Raw genomic sequence first — 19149 nt, 5'->3', positions numbered from 1 at the left:
AGTGGTTCTCAGAATTTCGTAACAATTGATAGTTTTGTTCCTTATCGAAAAATATAAGACCCATATTTTTTTTTATTTTCTCATTAGAGTGACCATTTCCATGTTAGGGTGGTCAAAAAATCGATTTTTTTTCTATTTTTTTTTTCCAAAAATGGCATTTTTTAGAAATCATAACTTTTGAACCATTGAACCGATTTGAATGATTGAAATATCACATGAAAAGTTTTTAAAAATTATAAAAAATTTCGAAAATTTGAGTTTTGTATTTCGATTATATTTGTTTTTTATGGTTTTCATGGTTTTTAGATAATGAGCGTTACACGTTTATATATATATATATAAATATATATATATATATATATATATAAATATATATATATATATATATATATACATGTATATATGTATATATATATATATATATATTTATATATTTATTTTATTTAGGCTTTTCTACACAACATATCAAAAAATCAGCGATGTATTTTTCTTCGTTTTTGAGTTACGATTTTTTGAAATTATCATGTTTAGACATTTCGTTCATTACTCCAATACGACTAGATTACCCTGCGTCTCCAATAGTACATATCGAATGTAACATGGTTACATTACCTACTTATTTCAATTTCTGATCCTAGACTACCATGGCATTCATAAAAACTTGCATCAAATTTATTGACTGCTTTTGCGTTGTGTAAATAATAATTACTACAGTGATTCATAGCATAGGAACTCAAATAGAATATTTTTATATTAAATTTGGGTAGTACATCTTTCAAGGACTGTTTGGAACTCCATATCTAATTTGAACTAGAATCAATGCTTTGATAAGACAATCTTATGGTTTCCAACTATGCACATGGCTGGTTTGAAAAAAAAAAATTATAATTTTATATCCCTGTCCAAGGATGAGGGGCTTGTTGATGATTTGTCAAGTATTGCTATGATTTTTTTTGCAATTGTTAAAATTGCAGTTTTTATCCAGTTCATTGATTTGAAAGGTTCAAGCGAGTTAAATTCATGGAGCCGTAAATTGTAGTTTTATTATAATTTTAATATTAGCATAAAATACAATAGTAATTTTAAATTCGCTTTTGTAATGCTAAGATAAATAAGTTGCTTTGAGTTTAAAGTTAATTTATAAGAACAGTTTTTTTGTACTTCGAAACTTGACGGGTCATACCTCTAACATAGTAGCAGTGACAGTGTCTCATGTCCTAACAACAACTGCCTGCGACTAGTATTTTTTTGACTAAAAAAATGTTTTAAGAAATTATGAAAATATTTTGATTATGTAAACAACAAGAAAAGATTGTAAAGTGTGTGTTTGACACATAATACCTGCCAATTTTGCTACATGAGAGTCGCAATAAGCGATTTTGTAATTTATCTCATCCACTCTTCGCGAAGATGCGATCAACAAATCGCTCATTGTGACTCTGTCAAAGCTAAATTTGCAAGTTTGATGTGTGAAACACAAACTTTACAATCTTTTCTTATTACCTACACATACAAAATATCATCATAATATCTTATTATTCCATAATTTAATAAAATAATTTTTTAGTCAAAATGAATGGAAGGCACCTTGCCGACAGGGCTGAATACGGGTCAATACTAACAAAACTCTAACACTAACATGACCCCGAAACTAACGTTCATCCATTGCACTAATAGTTATAATGTAGTTGTACTTTCCTAATAACCCATCTATCACAGACAAACAGACATAACACTCGCAGGTTGTTCATCGAACACGCATTTGACGGTCAATTTGAGTGTTTTTGGTTGGTTGTGCCGCTACCTATGGCGCGCACGGTCGGTTCCCTAGCGTTTGACGTCTGCACACTAGCGCCATCTGTTCAGCGCACTATCCATCACATGATACTGAACAGATGGCGGTAGTGTTCTAGTGACTATGTTTTGTCTAGATAAATATTAAATGTGTTATTTCTGTTTGTCTGTGCATCTCGGTCGGTCCACTATGCTTATTTACTTACAGAAAGTGTCTGTTCTATCGTGAATTTTTCGGCGATAAGAACATCTTTTTCACGAGATAGACGTTCCCGAGATTGTTTTTCTTGTCGGGCAGAGTCCTGTAAACAAGTAATGCGTTATACGTGTACCTATATCTTCCGGAAAAAATAGTGAAATAAATACCTGCAGCGCTTGGCATTCAGAGTCAAACTTTCGCTGACGCTTTTCGAGGAGATTATTACGACTATTTTGCTCCTCCAATAACATGCGTAAATCGTTCATTTCGTTGGTCATCTTCTGCGCTTTACGTTTCCACTGTCCAACTACCTGTCGTTGCTCCTCCACTTCCTCATAAGCATCTGCTAGCTGAAATATATTAAATAGTGTTTAAAAACTTCGTATAAATTAATTAGATGATGTCAGCATAGCATCGTAACACCACAGCGATCATAAAAATTATTGTAGTCCTGCTTAATTGATAACAATTCACCCAAATATTGAGGTCTCTAATAAAAATAGGTACGATTCAATTACCGAGTAACATTTGCGTTTGAGTAAATGATTTCCCGAGCAAAGTCGGATATCAAAATGATATCAAATTATGTTTCTGAAATTATGTTGATAACATATTTTGATATGCTATTTTTCAATTTCGGATGAATTCATATTTTGATATTATTTTGATATTTCTAAAAAATATAATTATATACAAAATTTGATATTTTATAAAAAGAGCATCCACATTTATCACTGAAATCTATTTTTTTTGTTACGAGTCAATCAGGATGCTTGCTGTTTTCTTCACAAACATCACAAAGACAATTATGATTTTTACAGTCATATTTTACAACATTTATTGATATTAATCTACCTGCGAATTATTCAACGAATAGATTTCTAAACATTCAGATTACTAAATTTGATATCATGATATCAAAATAATAAGTATTTTTTTTTCCTGCCATAGTTATAATAACATATTGATTACTTATTTTGTTTATAATTAATCCTCTTCCTTTTAGTATAGAAGTACCATGCGGAAAGGTGCAGTATTTTGAGCTGACCTTGCATCTTCTATTGCGCAAAAAGTATGATAAATGAGGGGGTTAGAAGGAAAGCGATGTAAGTGACTTTGATCGATTCTTATAATCGACTTTCTCTTTCGTTAATAATTCAGCTGCAAACACATTCCTTGATTCGTGTGCCATTCTGGATGCTACATGAGAACCTCCTTTATCAAACTATGTGGCAGAAATAGCGCAAAATATGTTTTATAAAGCTGTGGCTATCAAAAGAGAAAGTCAATGAAGAGGATCGATCAAAGTCAATTATACTCCTTTCCTTCTAACCCCTTCAAATAAAATCGAGCGCTTATCGATACCTGTAATACCCTCCCTATGTTTCTCAAATGCGTCCAATTGAAAATTTCTGCTCTAATCCAATTACTTTGTGACAAAACAAAAAGTTGAAATTTTGATCAAAAAGACAAAGCAAATACTAAAAATGACATTGTAGTCCTAGTTGGATACAAAAGTTGATTAAATGGAATTAAATGGAAGATAACCTTTTTGCAATGCATTCCACTAACAACCCAATTTCATTACTTCCGTTTCTGCACGTTGTAGTTTCATTTTTATACCTGATGAATGAAACAGGTCACCGAGACAAAAACGTTGATTGATGAAATGCGCAACGAAATAAACATCGATTGCAGATTTCAACACAGACTTGAACACCCAAAACAACAAGCGTGCATCCTTCGAAGCAGTACTTCAGAGTTTTGCGTTGACGTCTGGTCTGTTTGTGATGAGCAGTCTTCACGGTGCAACATGTGTGTAAAGTGCACTAATGTTTTACACTCACTTCAAGCGGAACATTGCATTAGGTCCTAAGTAACATTGACAGATTCTCTTCGTCGACCTAATGTTCAGCTTGACTTGTACTCCGCTTGCTATGTTCGAATTAGTACAAGCTCATTTGTACTTTAGCTGAACATTCGTTTTGATTTTTGTACACAAGCTCAACATGCTACATGTTTTCGTGAAGATTTTGAGGACTGAGGAGCTAACCTTATCACTAGCTGCGCTGAAAAAGTTCTGCGCTTTAACCAGCTTAGCTTCCCTGCACTTTCGCAACATGATCTGATTTTTGGTTCTTTGGATTTAGCCTGTAAATTAATGATTACCAATTCGCGATATATTCCACGTAGAGTTGACCGACAGTACAAAACCATCCATGAACCTTACCGTCTACCATAACCATTAACATTAAAGTTCTCAAATCATAAATAAAAAGGTTTTAATATAATTCCTTTTCCGAAAATGTATGGAGAAAACAAGAATTTGGAATGGTAATGGTTTTTAACAATCCATTATTTGTAGGGTCACTTCCAAAAAACCATAATACATAAGGTTAAAACTTCATTACACAAACGTTCATGTGAAGTTCCATAACCATTTCAGTTAAAGTTTAGCAGGGATTATAAACAATTTTAACCATTTTCGGTAAGGTCTGGTTTACATTTAATATGGTATATTTACTCATGTTTCATGCATTTTTACATACATTTATCTGCAGTCACAGAAGCAGTACTACTGAAGGAAACAGGTACCAACAAACGTCAGAAAACATCGTTTGTTTATCAAAAAGTCTTATATTTGTTGCTTTCAAAATTAAATCATGAAAGCCACCGAACGAGAAGTTTGTATTTATTTATTGTTTTGAAGCCTCACAAGGTGTTTCAGAATCATAAAAACATGTTGTTAATCTTTTCTGTATTGAGTATTGGTAAGAATGTAGAGGATTTCATACTGTGGTCCCTCTTACCCCTCCGGGCGTGCTTACCCCGTCTTCCCCTACAAATTCGCAAAATTTACCTCCGTAACTCGATAGCCTCACTCACTTGATGGTCCCTTAAATATCGAGTTGGGGAGAATTGACAGTAATAAATTTTGAATTGTTTTGTAGTAAGGTTTTATTTTTTTAACCACCGCTTGACTAAAAAATAATCCGTTTTATGCTTTAAATAATGCAGAAGTTTTTTTTTAATTCAGGGAAATTACTTAAAAAATCCTAATGTCTATATGTCCTAAAAACCGCGTTCATTTGGAAAATAATAATATTTTTAAAATACCCATTAGTACCGTCCCAAATAGATAAAATTGGTAAATAGCAAATTAAGAACTTTGAAAGCAATACGTTTTAATCTGTACACACTAATCGAGTCAGTACGGTTTTACCGAGTTTTTGAATTGCGGAACTGTTCGGTAAAAGTTTAAAAATCTGTGGAAAATTTATTAATGAGAAAATTTGTTCTGAACTTGTACATACTTAGTTCTGTTAACCCCATTTAGAGATAGAAAATAAAATTGATTGATTTCATTGATTCCTTACGGATAACGGTCATTTGAATTTTTACTGACTTTTTCAGCAATTCAAAAACCCAGTAAAAAAATACTGACTCCTGTAAACAAATCTTAGTGTGTAGTATAAGGAGGTTTAGAAGATATGAACTAGCCTTCGACTAAAAATCTCTAAAATAAATATTAAAAACAATGAGGAGGTTTACTAGATCAAAGCCATCAGTATAGCTGGGCTTAGACGAGTTATGTTAGTTTTCATGATAAGCATTCAAATTCAATCGAATCGGTCATGGAGCCAAATCAAATTGCACGACCAAACCTTCTAGTTTCAAATTATTTCAAATTAACAGTCTGAGTCGGAGTCGGACTCGAATCTTTTTCTTCGACTCCTTATGCTCAAAAATCCATCCGACTGAAACTCCGACTCTACAGCCCTGTTTGACTGTAGTATGCCAAAAAAAGCCTGATGTTTTACAAACCTTCTTTTCCAATTGTTTTTTTAATCCAATTAGTTGCTCCAGGTCATGCTCATGCTGTGTCTGCAATCGTTTTTTGGTAAACTCCAGTTCACGGGCCACTCGCTCATATTTTAGTCGATAGACGTTGGATCCAGTTTCATCGCCATCAAGGTCATCATCCAAATCGCCGTTGAGATCAGATTTAGCACACAATAGTTCCATCTCCAGTTTCTCCGATGATTCCTGCAAATTTCGATAATTGGCCTCATGTTCTTTAACTTCCTTATCGAGCCTTAGTCTTTCGGTAGTTTCTGCTTCCAACCGTTCACTTATCAAGCTTGATGATGAGTGCTCTTCAGCCAGCTCTGCAGTCATCCCTGATAGCTAAATATAGAAACAAGAGAATTCGAAACATTAGAAGCTAGTTGGAACGAATTAACTTCATCAAAAAATTGACGTTCAGAAGAACAAATGGGTCGTACGTTTAACCTTTTACGCTTACGGCTATCATGAGCACCTATACTTAAAAGATGTACCATTGCACAGTGGTCTAGAATGCAGATTTAGGTGGAAGGATATGTTTTGAGCCTGAAATGAAACTTTAGACTAAAAGTCTCTTCTAAAAAATTGTTCCTTATAGTTAGGCCCTTATTTTTATGACAATGAATTCTAGGGTGGTTCATACAATCATTGAAATCAAAAATCTAACTTCTTAATTTGTAGAAATTAAGGTATAAATTCTTCGGCAAAGTTATAGCTGAGCTAATTTCAAGCAACCTTAACCGATTTAGAACTATTTTCTTGAATTGAGTTAGGGTGTCTCTAAAAAACCAGTTGTTTTGCAATAGTTTTCTTATTTAAAATTTCTCAGCAAAAGTGTTTTCAAATTACCTTTAGATCATTAGAAGGCGCAAATTTTTGCTGCACAGAGCTTGTCGATATCTTTCGCCGATCAAGAGTTATTGTCGTTTTTCTACTAAAAATATACCCTTTTCAAATGTTAATATCTCTGGTCGGGGCAAACAAAAAAAAAATTTTTTTTTACGGCATTTGAAAGGGAGTATGTTATTCTCAATAATATATATATATATACGTCAGGGTGGTCCTCAAATTAGAGGATGTTTAAAAAGTTACTTTTTTTGTTTTACAAATAAAGAAATGTGTTCTTTAAAAAAAGTTGTAGCTAAGTTAATTTAAGCAACTTTGTCGAGAATAGTTTTTTTTATTATTTCTTAACGTTCTCATTTTAGAGTAATTCCTGTGTTCCTGGAAAAAAATAGTTTTTAAGCACTAACTTTTTTTATATCAAATTTCTCATGAAAGTCATCAACTAGAGACTTTTAAAGCTCTTCAGGACAAATGTTTTATATCAAAAGTTGTTGTCTGTATTTCTTCTAACAAGAAAGATATACCAAATTATAGTAAAACTATGAATAAATTCAAATTGATTTTATACGAGTTTAAAAAAAATAACACCCCAATTTATTCATATTATTTTCTTACGCCCTTTCAAATACCGTACACAATTTTATTTTTGTTTGCTCCAACCAGAGATATTAACATTTGAAAAGGGCATATTTTTAGTAGAAAAACGTCAATAACTCTTGATCGGCGAAGATATCGACAAGCCTTGTGCAGCAAACATTTTGCGCCTTCTAAAGATCTACAAGTTATTTGAATATATCTTTGCTGAGAAATTTGAAATAAGAAAACTAGAACAAAACCACTGTTTTTTAGAGACACCCTAACTCAATTCAAGAAAATAGCTCTAAATTGGTCAATAGAGATCAGGGGGTAAGTCACTCTGCCACCTTGTGTTAACACCCACAAAAACACACTGTGACACACTCCAATCACCTTGTCATGCAGGCTGCAGACCACATAAAAGATAATTTTTCATAGTTGAAGATGCTAATTTCAAATAACAGACTAAAGTGGTAATTTTTATACGATAGATGGAGGAGATGAAAGTATAGAGTTGATAGTTCCGTTAAAGTACGGCAGTGTGAAAATTGCATATAGATAGTAGATAGCGAGCTTGGACAACTTTTAAGGAAGGCAGAGTAGAGCGCTACTTCGTCGTAATCGCCCATTTCCGTTCTATCGATCAGAAAAGATCAATAATATCAATGATTTCACCGTGCTCAAAGCAATATTGAGTTTGTTCCGATGCGTTAGTTCATTAGCTACAACATAAATCCTGTTAGAGCTCATTGTATGAATATTTACGCTCATTGTATGAATATTTACGCTCATTGTTCTCAAAACAAAAGAAGCGCTCCTAGCGAACACACTTTTTCTACGTTTATCCGTAAGACGAAGCAAATCTAATGGCGTTTCTATGCGTTAGGACGGAATTGAAACTCGTAGCACGAATTTAGAATCAAGAAGCAGTATTAGATTTTAAACAATATCTCAACAATTTGTGACTCTTTATCAAATCTAACGGTACGTATGAAAAGGTGAATAAATTTAGAAGTCATCTTTGATCACTTATTCCATTTTTTGTTTAAACTCGGTCGAAGGTTGCGCGGGTTGTGCTTAGTAGGACGGAAATTAGATCGAAAACCCTACAAATCGGTTTTTTCATCTTTCTTTACCAAACTCCCACTTTGGAGAGGGATGGTGAGGGGTTCACTGTAATCTCCGGGCCTAATTTAAACGCATTGGACCTGTCCCAAAGTCTCCAGACTTGTTTTTGAAATTTATTTAAGCTCACTATCGAAGTCCCACACAATTTGTCGTGTCCATTTATATTTAAAACGATATGGTCAATATAGGAACGTAAAAAAAAAGAAACACTACTGCATTAACATGACTGTTTTCTAATTAGAAAACGCTTCTGAATGTGGATATGAAAAATCTATTAACTCGATGCTGTGTGCAAGCTCGCTTCTCGACAACGAAACAGTCGTGCTGTGGCACAGCAAATGTCATGATATTCTGGTTCGAATGATTGATGCAGTAATAATTGAATTTAAAACTTGCATTTCTAATAGTACGTTCAGACTACAGAGTTTTTTTTTTTTTTTTCCTTTGGTTTGTTTTTTTCCGTCGATCTTGTTTTCCGTGCTGAGCACCAATGCTACCGACGTGCCAGGAAGGCAGCTCCCACACCTGGACCCTACCTATCGACCCATCAACTCATGAACCGGGGGGACCAACGGCTTTTTACTTCCCATCCGAAGGAATGCGTGATCAGAGATGTTATGCCTCAGAACATCCCGGCGGCGCCGACTGGTATTGAACCCAGGCCTGCTGGGGTGAGAGGTAATCACGCTTACCACTACACCACCGGCGCCGTTAGAGACTACAGAGTTATAACATGTTATAGCGCTATCTTGATGGTGGTTTCTGTGTTGCAATTATTTGACAACCGTTATAACATGTTATAACTGCACGCAAACCAAAAATCTATTACAATAAATGTTAGTTCCGTTTCCTATCATCCTCTGTTCATGAACATCGCAACGAATGTTAGGAATTGACCATGCAAGCGATGTAATGGTTTTTTGTCTTTTTTTATTTCGTGTTAGCGTGGATATTTCGACTATACCAGTAAGATTGTAGAACGACGCACGTTGTAGAACATTGTAGAACGATGCACACACTTGCCTCGAATGCCTCTATTACAATGAATGTTAGTTCCGTAATGGCTTTTTGTCTTTTTCATTTCGTGTTCTATCTACGCTTTCGACTATACCAGTAAGCTTGTAGAACGACGCACATTGTAGAACATTGTAGAACGACGCACACACTTGTCTCGAATCTCTCCAGCAGAAAAAGCATACGAAGTCGAGCATTTTTATTTCGTGTTCCATCTAGGTGCGCTTTCGACTATACCAGTAAGCTTGTAGAACGACGCACATTGTAGAACATTGTAGAACGACGCACACACTTGTCTCGAATGTCTCCAGCAGAAAAAGCATACGAAGTCGAGCATGCGAGAAAATGAGCGCTTTATATTTGCTTTTAGGCTAAACATATTCAGGAGCATTGAGAGAGCAGTGGAGAAAGCACAGGTCTGATAATCGCAACGTTCGTGGTTCGAGTCCAGTCGGCAACCAAATTCCTATTTTTTTTCGACACAATAAATTTACCTCACTAATACACTCTACATTTTTCGGTCTCCAATTTTCTTGCATTGGACCGCAGCTAGGTATATCGCATCCTCGGTTCATGCGGTCTCCACTTACATCCTCTGATGATGAATCCCACATAATTGTAAGCGAATCTTAAGCTGGGTTTAGATTAGGCAAGTCAAATGATCAACTCAGTTGAATTCAATTGGCTTGAAAAGTTGAGCCTGGTTCAACTTTTTTCAATTCAAGTGAGTTGATCAAGTCAGTTGAATGGCATGGTTTACACGTTCAATTCGCGTTCAAGTCAGTTGAATTCAACTGACTTGATCAATTGACTTGCCCTGTCTAAACCCAGCTTTACATCCACCGGTTGGGTGTGCTCAGTTTGGACAGCGCTTAACCGTAGTATCTAAATATTACAGTAGCTTCGTGAAAATATGTATTTCCAGTTAAAATAAATGGTAATACTGCAACAAACCTAAAATTTAATATAGATCAGTTAGTACATGGAACCTAACCAGAATTTTCCCGCACCCATGAACGTAACGTTTGCCACAAAGGAGATGATCGACCCGATTCGTGCCTTCCTCAAAATTGACCTTTGCTCGCTTTCTACTCTCTATATACAATTTTCACACTGCCGTACCAACCGGTGGAAACAAATGAAAAAAAAAAAAAATGACTCACTACTTAAGATGTTACGCCTACCTGCAAACTTTCAAAAAATGAAAGTTATGCGACATACAAAAATATTCACTTATAGTGGACTAAACCCAACTTGAAACTTTAAACGCGATTATCTCGGAATCATATTTTCAAAACCGGTGCCGAAAATTTCTCGAAATGTATACATTCGATTCGTCCGATTCGTTTTGATTTCTGTTCAGTACTATTTTGTGCAGTCCACGATCGTTCGGATTTCGTCTATCATTTAATTTCGATTTTTTACAGCCGATCAAAGACAAATTTTAAGGATCAAAAATCGGCACTTCAACTTTGCAAGGCCGTCATTTTGTCAAAACAAATTAAAAAAAACCGAACGATCAAGGACTATTTTAACACATGCTTAACGATTTGGCATGGTTTTTTTTATTTCAGATGATTACATCACAAACCGCAGTTGGCACCGCAAAAAGCGTTTTTTAGAACATCGTCCACGGGGAGCAGCCGTGCGGGGCACCAGGACCTCGTTTTTACAGCATCGACTGATAAATGTACCATTTAATGTGTGTTCAATAAACGGCAGAAAACCGATTTTCAATTTGTTGCGTCGTTTTCGAGAAAAAAAAAATCCAAACTTTCGCTTTTTTTTCGGTCTTGCAGGTAGGCGTAACCCCTTAACTACACTAAGAAAAATTCAATGATTTTATTTGTGTGTCCCACACATGAATTTTTACAATGTGGGAAACAAATGATATATATGTGTTCTTATGTGTACACATACAGTTCATGTGTAACCACACATACTATTCTTTGACTCATAAATTTCATGTGTACTTATGAGTGGATTCTGCCTATGTGTGGATACATGAAAATCATGTGAAATTTTACATGGAAATTCGTCAATAAAAATGTGTCGAATTTTATGAGTGTAGCCTATTGGTGCCAAGCAAATCGATAAGCGTACCCCATTCTAGCCGAAATTCTAGTACTTCACTATGTTTGTTTTGATTCGCTATGAAAGTTTGACAGATAAAATGAGGGGCTCGTGGATTTTTCTATATTTCGAGGGGCGCATCGATTAGCTTGGGACCGAAGAGAGTACCAGAGCTGAGCCTAAAAGTTGAGCACGTTTCTTCGGGACCTTATAGTCTTAGAGTTACCTCTATGGCCGTACTCTAATGGAACTATCAACTCTATTTGTTTATTTGTATATTGAAAAATTCAACAGACAATTATTGTCTAAATGAATAAAACTTAAACTAAATAGTTACGGTTAACGGTACGGAAAAGGCCAAGTAACCGATGACGAAACACGTCAGCTGATACATTGAAGTGCGAACATTGTTGAATTGCCGGCTGATTGCTCGAATGGATCAATGAAAATGCAGAGGTTTTGACAGAACTATGCTGGTGGCTACGACAGTATTTTACATTTGATCGTCCATATACAGTAGAGCCAAAAGCATGCTGTGGTGGGTTCAAAACTTGACCATATAAATTGATCAATTGGCTCGTGTGGTGTATAATTTCGGCGCCGTGGTTCCAAAAACAGAAAGTTGCGTTGACGAATAGGCCTCTCAGGGGCATACATATTTAGCTAAGACAGCAGTGTTGGACAGTCAATGTCACCCGTAAGCAGCTTTCCAGCGAACATAGCTTGAGCGACCGTCCGTCTCACCTCTAATGATTCGATTCCCAGGAGACGGCAACGCTCCTCGCACGGTGGCAAGTTCTCATAACTATTAAACAAATAATGCTCATACTCATAGTTTGTCGTCCAAGTGTATCCGCGGCATAAGTCTGATATTTGATGTTAAGCATCTTCGACTATGTAAACATAATACATTATTTTTTCCTATTAACTTGTCCCCTCTAGGAAAGTGCCACCATGCTGTCAGTAGCGGTGATATTTGAACTGACAGCATACAATGATTCATTAGAACAATTTTTGAAAAAAATATTTTTTAACCTTAATTGGATGGCAGTTCACTGTTTACGTGAACTTAGTCGATTTTTTCTTTTATAGATTTTCTCGATATTTTTTCCAGACTGCAGAGAAATGTAAACCACACTTCTGCAATGCGCGACGAAAAAACTTCTAAGTTCTTGTAAACAGCACCACTGAACTGTCAAAAAGTTCATCCGATGAACACTGAGTTCATTTCGTAACCCGTTACTTCGATACAATTTAAAAAACTGATTTTATTTTTCGGACCATTTGCCATTGCCATTGCAATGTCCTATATCAATCAAGTATTTAAACAAATGCCTCAAAACCGGAGTCAAAATCAACTGTTTTGTTGTACTTTTGGAAAATTGCACCTTAATTAGGAATAATACTTTTTGGAATCCAGTGCGAGTCGTGTGTCACGTCGTGTGAGGTTACTATCCGTGTAAATCAAATTGAGAATCAAGTCACACAAACGTTTTTCAGAACAACATCTAAACATTTGGTTTCATTTATTTCAACGCAGTATAATTAAAGTAAAAATGGGGATATCTGCGTGAGCATTGAAGCAAATGAAGCCAATTTACCTATTTTCAAACAATTACCTCTGTGTCATCCACCACCGTCTGGTTATCATCGTCATCGAAACAATCGTCGAATGTATCCCGGCTAACAGAGGACATACGAGAGCAAGATCTCGATAGCGATGGTTGATCCTTGAGAAGCTGAAGTCCACGTGACATAATTTTTGAAACACTCTTAGAACGGTACGTACCACAAAGATCATCCAAGATATCAAACTCTTTAATTTTTTTGCCGGTTTTTCTCCATTCTTGCATTGCATGGTCCGTACGTTTAAGAAAGTGTTCAATTTTGCTGCTGAGATAATCAGATTTTTCTGAAGAAACAGAAGATGCTCGATGTCTCACAGACACACTGCGACGATTCGGTAGACTATAATCGCTGTGCAGGGAAAAATTCATTTCATCGTTTGAATGCGGAAACATATGACGGGGTGTTACTGATCTAGAAGACTGCCGCGAGTCATAGCTCGAGGATGATGATCGTGTTGAAGACATATCACCCATTGTGCTATCTCTCGACAGAGGCAACTTGTCTAATTTTCCCCAACTATGCACACGCTCTTTTAGTGTTGTCGATTCCATCGCTCCTTCCGTTTCACAATTTTGAATGGCTGAACAAGTAGGTAATAATTTATCAAAGGCCTCTATAGCCTTACCCAAATCTATAGTTTTGGAACGCGCCGGAAGTATAGATCTAATGTAAGGTTTATTATTTCCATTTTCAGATAAGACACTAAAAACGTGCTTATCCGGTAGAGTTGGCAAATTTGATCGATGCGAATCATAATCGAATTGAATTTTCGATGATTCAGGAGTGCGAGAATATTTAATATTATCAGAAGTTGAATTTTCCAACTTCAAATCACCAGTTGAAATCATGCTTCCACGTGTTTTATTGACATCCAGTAAACTTTCTGATTTTTTTATTTCCTTTATCAATGATTTCGTGTTGGTACTGACATAATTTCCATTAATTTGTGTTATTGTTGTTGAGTTTGATTTATCTGTTGCTTTTTTATCTGTAGAACTACTGTTATCTGGTTCACTCTTAGTTATTTTTTTCTTCACAATTCTTTTTGCCTTTTCCTCACTTATTCCATCATGAATTGCCAAATTCGAAGACGATTTTTTCACTATCTTTTTCACCACTCTCCTCACAACCTTTTTTACCGTTACGGGTGGATTTGATGTTGTGACACAAGCATGTTCTTCGCTCAAAGGTGTTTTAATTTCCAATCTGATAGTGCAGTCCGGGGAAGCAGATCTATGGTTCTCGGTTAAATTGTGTTTGGCGCTCGGCAGTTCTAACTTGTGTTCAAATCCCTTTGGTGGTAAAGCAGAGGTAGATGCTAGATCAATCTCAGTTTTCATTTCGGTATTTAATTTTGTTGTTGATTTCGATAAAATATTTGCATTCGATTTTTCCTTCGTACTATTATTTATGCTTCCAATAAGATTGTTTATTGTAGGTTCAGGTTTCATGGATGATATTTGATTATTGTTAATCGATATTATTTCCTCAGTTATCTTGTGCGGAGGAACTTTAACACGAGTTTGTAATTTTATTTCGTTATTGTTGTCATCGGTATCTTTCGCACTGATTTTCTGAACATCGATGCTCTTTGTGCTACTTTTAGTGACTTTATCTTTACTGGATGATTGCTTGAGGAAGCTCTTCCAAGATACCTTTGGTTTAGTTTCGTCACTTTTTTGTTCGAATTTAGAAATGCTGTCACTTAGGAGTGATATCTTTTTGACCGCCAGAGGTGGTCTTTTGGTAATTTTTTTTTCAATTTGAGCTTCAGATGCTGAAACTACCTGTTTGGAAGTAATTGATGATGTCGATGAAGAAAGTGTTGGTGACGAAGCATGCTTGGTTAATTGTTTTTCAGTTGTTTCAGGAGTGCACCCTAATTTAGATACTGGTAGTGCATTTGAACTGCTTACTGCTACTGCATTTTTTGTTGGAGTTGGATCCGGTACTTGTCGCTGATGGTCTGCTGTACTTGAAGTCGGTGATGCCGGAATAATATTGGAGCGACGCATGTTTTCATCGAGCAATTATTTGTAGATTGCAACTTTTACGCAATATAACTAGTACCAGATGAGCTCACCACTGCTAATATAACGTCGATTGAACTAATTTATTAATGCACAATATAGCTCCAAAATCAACTCTATATTTTATTCTGCAGAGATCGTTCACTTACACCTTAAGCCGGAAACTCTAGCCTTCCCGTTAGAATACTATTGCCAGCTCCGTAGTGATGTATTTCGTCTAAAAGTACATAATTTATTTATGTACATCCGGCTATAAGAACACACCGACCGACACTTAAGCATATTTCGAAACAATCTGTATATTTTTTACTTTGGCAACAGCATAAACGAAAAGCGAACAAAACGAGCATAAAGTGTGGATGGACCATTTGAAAATTTATATAATACTAATAGGTGAACCACGACGGCAGCAGCGATCACTGCACAAGTTTAAAATTCGTTGACCGCAATATGTGAGATGGATACGCGTCAGTTTTCTTTTTTGATACTGGTCGGGCCGCGCTGCAGCAATGATGCGTATGCCTTTCTATATCTGTTCGCGAAAGCAACCAGCTGAGAACTGCGGATCGTGGATGCATGAAAAACAATCCGTTGCTCGGCTATACATTTTGCCAGCTTTCCTCACTTTTCTATTCGCCCTCTAGCGATGTGGTGTCTTTGTTGCCCTCTTGTCGTAATATACTTGCTAACGCGCTTTTTCGTATGAGGTATTTTTAAAATGTGGTTCAGCTCGCGCATACTAATTATCGTCTCATTCAACTATGCACGAAAGGGTCGTTCGTGGGATCCTCAGACTAAAAGAGCAAATTGAGTGGTTGTTGAGTTGATTCAGTAGATAGTATTGTAGGTGGGAGTATCAACCATGAGCCACGAGAGTAAATTTACAGCAAACTCTTTTTGGGTGAAACACATAATTTTGATCACATTTCAATCGTTCAGTTTTTTTTAGAGAAGAGAGCCGGTTGCTGCAAAAATATAATAACAGAATGTACCTCAAAATTTAAGCAATATTTTGCATAAAAAATGCTACATAGCTTTTAAGAATAGCTAGCTGATAGTGTAGTTGAACACAAGTTGGAAAAATTATATTGAGTGTGAGTGCGTGAAAATGCATGAGAATCTCAAGCGTTGGTTTTGGTTTGTAGATTCGCACGCCAGTTTATTCCCTCAGGAGGGCTCAAAGGATGAGAATTGGGAATGATTTTATGGACGCGAGTTTGAGTCTATCAATAGTAATGATATTCCGTAAAAGAATGAAAAATTAATTTACTATAATTTTGGAAGTCATATAGAGATATTTTAATGATTTTATCGGTTATTCCATAAAATTCCCGAATTTTTACCAGTTTTCCCGTTTACTTCTCCAATTCCCGGTTATTTCCCGGCTTTCCAGATTCTGAAAAATGTTGAATCACTTCAGAAAAGCATTCCGAGCAATGTTTGAGATCAAATTGAAACTAAATATGATGCTGAGATGTAGCTAATAATGATTACTCAGTTTGCTGTCGTTTTGGTAGTTTTAACGGTTAAAATGTCAAAATTAAGTTTAAAAAATCTTTCTGTGACATCAAATTGAAAACTAATTCTGCCAACAGTGAGAGCAATTCGATTCAATGTACATTATCCGTGTTGATAACAAAACGAGAAAAATTTAATGTTTTATCAAGGAAATAAAAACAAAACTGCAACAACATTGTCAGTTGACTTAAAAATATATTGCTGAAAGGTAATCTGTAGAAATTCTAGTTGTTGATCAAAAGTACATATTTGTCAATCGGTAAGCTGAAATTTAATTCCAATATCAATTATGTGTTGACAATAAAATTTGATTTCGATTTGCTATCATTTTAATGTTGAACTTTGCACGGAACATATAACCGATAGTCCATATACAGAAGGCTGTTTCTTCTCAGCACTGCCGATATTTATTGTATGTTTATGTCGCTTGCTGAAGCAACAGATTCATTTGTGCCTTGAACTCGACCTTGCGAAGGATAATATTATACAGAACTTCTAAAAATCAACAACGACTATCTAATTATCTAAAGGTCGAAGCAACAGCCGTGAGAATTTTTTTGAGGCATAAAAATATGCTTCTTAATCTGGAAAACTTTAGATCAGAAATGAATGTACCAATGAATGAATAACACCAAACCTATATAAATTGGTACAAGTGACAAGCACTATTCCGATCAGCTCAGCGGATAGATTTTCCAGTGTATCTAGGGGAATTTACGTATTCTCGGCAACCTAAGCAGTGACCTTCTTTCTACAGCCTTTTTCTCTAAGGAACGCACACATATGCAGTATTGGTTTGTTTACAATCTTTTGCTGCCAGCTGCTCTAACAATTTCAGTCGAAAGAATTGTCAAAAACTGTTTTGAAACGCTTTTACAAAGCTCCAATCTTCTCTAGTGAGAGCGAGTATTGTCGGCAACCAGTTTTTCTTCGGCAACCGTTCCATTTGAACTGCATGTAAATCTGCTGTTCTTTTATCGGCAACTCGAAATCAGCTACAATTTGTAGTGAGTGTGTTGCATTTCAAGAAAACCTTGCTAGATTGCTTTTTCTCAGTGGTAAAAATATAGTCAAATTGAAGCTGAAAGCATAAAGAATCATTTGCATGCATTCAGCGAAGTGTTTTCGTAAGAAAATCCAGTGGGTTGCCGAAAATAGTCTGTCATGCCGAAGCCGTCATTTCTCCTATTTTAAATATCGAAAATGCGCGGGGGAAAGATGCAGTGTCTACTGAATCTATCTTAGATAATTTTATGAAGCGCAACCGTAAAATTATTTTATATTAATGACACGAAAATATCGAATAAACTTTATACAAAAATAAACATCAATCAATTTGCTAATAACATAAACATTTCTCATAATAGCACATTATAATCAAGATACTTTACAATTATTCCTATCAGTACCGGAAATATTCATTTTCGTTGAATGAATATTTTGGGTTTTCACATGCACTTCACATTCGTTGTCAGTCGCGCCCGGAACCCCTTTGGATACGGTTGTGTTTGTTCTCTGTTTTGTGCGTGCGTTCGCTTTCATAGTTTTCGGCTGCATTTGCCGGATTAGCGCTGGCACTCTGCCTCCCGGACGGTTATACGTGTGTGAGTGGTGGTTTTCTCGCTTTCCGAGAAGTTTTAGAATCGAGAAAGAAACATGATTCATCATGTTTGCAAAATTGCAAGCATCAGAAGATTTGGCGCTGCGTGGTTTGATTGTTTCTCCCGGACCAGAAATTTGTGGCATCGCGAGTGAAAATTTTAATTTCAGTTTATGTACGCGCTGCAAGGTGCGTGAAAGAGTTGGCACGATCGGTGTTGATGTTGGTACACTTGCAACTATTTTTGCAAAAAAAAAAAAAAAATGAGTACTTTGACTATATGTTTTTAGTATTACTTCTACGTGAAGTCAACGATTTACAAAAAAAAAAAAAAGTTTTTTTCGAAAGTAATTGATATCGAAAGTGTAACAAAAGTGCTTCTGAACGTGTTTCGCAGTTGGGTGTGGTGAAATTCGTGGTTGTTTTCAGTGAAAATTCCTCATCGCAAATTTGCTCACCGAGTTCCCTTTTTTTGCCGTTCGACGACATCGGGAATGCGTTCCCGGATATATTGATTTGGTGAGTACGTTCCAGTTGAGGATTGTTCTTGTACATTTCTCGATTGCATTTTCGAGGGGACGTGTCTGCTTTTGTGGGCAGAGCGTTTGATGGTCGGTTTGGTAGTATCCTTTTAAATATAATGTCTCATGTCCAAATAACCTCGATTTTCGGTCTATTGATTCAATACTTTAGTATTATATTTTCAAAACATACAATGATGAATTATGTCATTTCATGGCACATAAAACAAAAAGTGTGTGTATAGGACCCAACCATCTAGGTTATTTGTATTTTGTAAAACATCTTTATTTTTTATTATATTTTTCATTTTACTACATATTTTATATACATTATATATCACATGATTATATATAAATTCATAATGTAAATTACAA

At 35.7% G+C, this 19149-nt stretch overlaps 1 protein-coding gene across 3 annotated transcripts in view; it reads right to left on the bottom strand.

Moving 5' to 3' along the window:
* The window catches only part of Mhcl (Myosin heavy chain-like), a 138450-nt gene that overhangs the window by 28307 nt on the left and 90994 nt on the right, over window positions 1-19149 (bottom strand). For 2 of the 3 annotated variants that reach the window (XM_065234855.1, XM_065234856.1), the window contains 3 exons: window positions 5819-6181; window positions 2161-2343; window positions 2001-2096 (listed from right to left, as the gene is read on the bottom strand). In XM_065234855.1, the coding sequence (XP_065090927.1) occupies window positions 2001-2096; window positions 2161-2343; window positions 5819-6181 (642 nt within the window). Of the gene's footprint in view, window positions 1-2000; window positions 2097-2160; window positions 2344-5818; window positions 6182-13095; window positions 15764-19149 lie in introns of those variants that run through there. The other variant, XM_065234857.1, reaches the window with a different exon arrangement.

Source organism: Ochlerotatus camptorhynchus, unplaced genomic scaffold (assembly GCF_037179485.1).
Source record: "Ochlerotatus camptorhynchus isolate MF236.1 unplaced genomic scaffold, CSIRO-AGI_Acam_v1.1 ptg000443l, whole genome shotgun sequence".
NCBI lineage: Eukaryota > Metazoa > Arthropoda > Insecta > Diptera > Culicidae > Ochlerotatus > Ochlerotatus camptorhynchus.
This window is presented reverse-complemented; position numbering and strand designations above follow the sequence as displayed.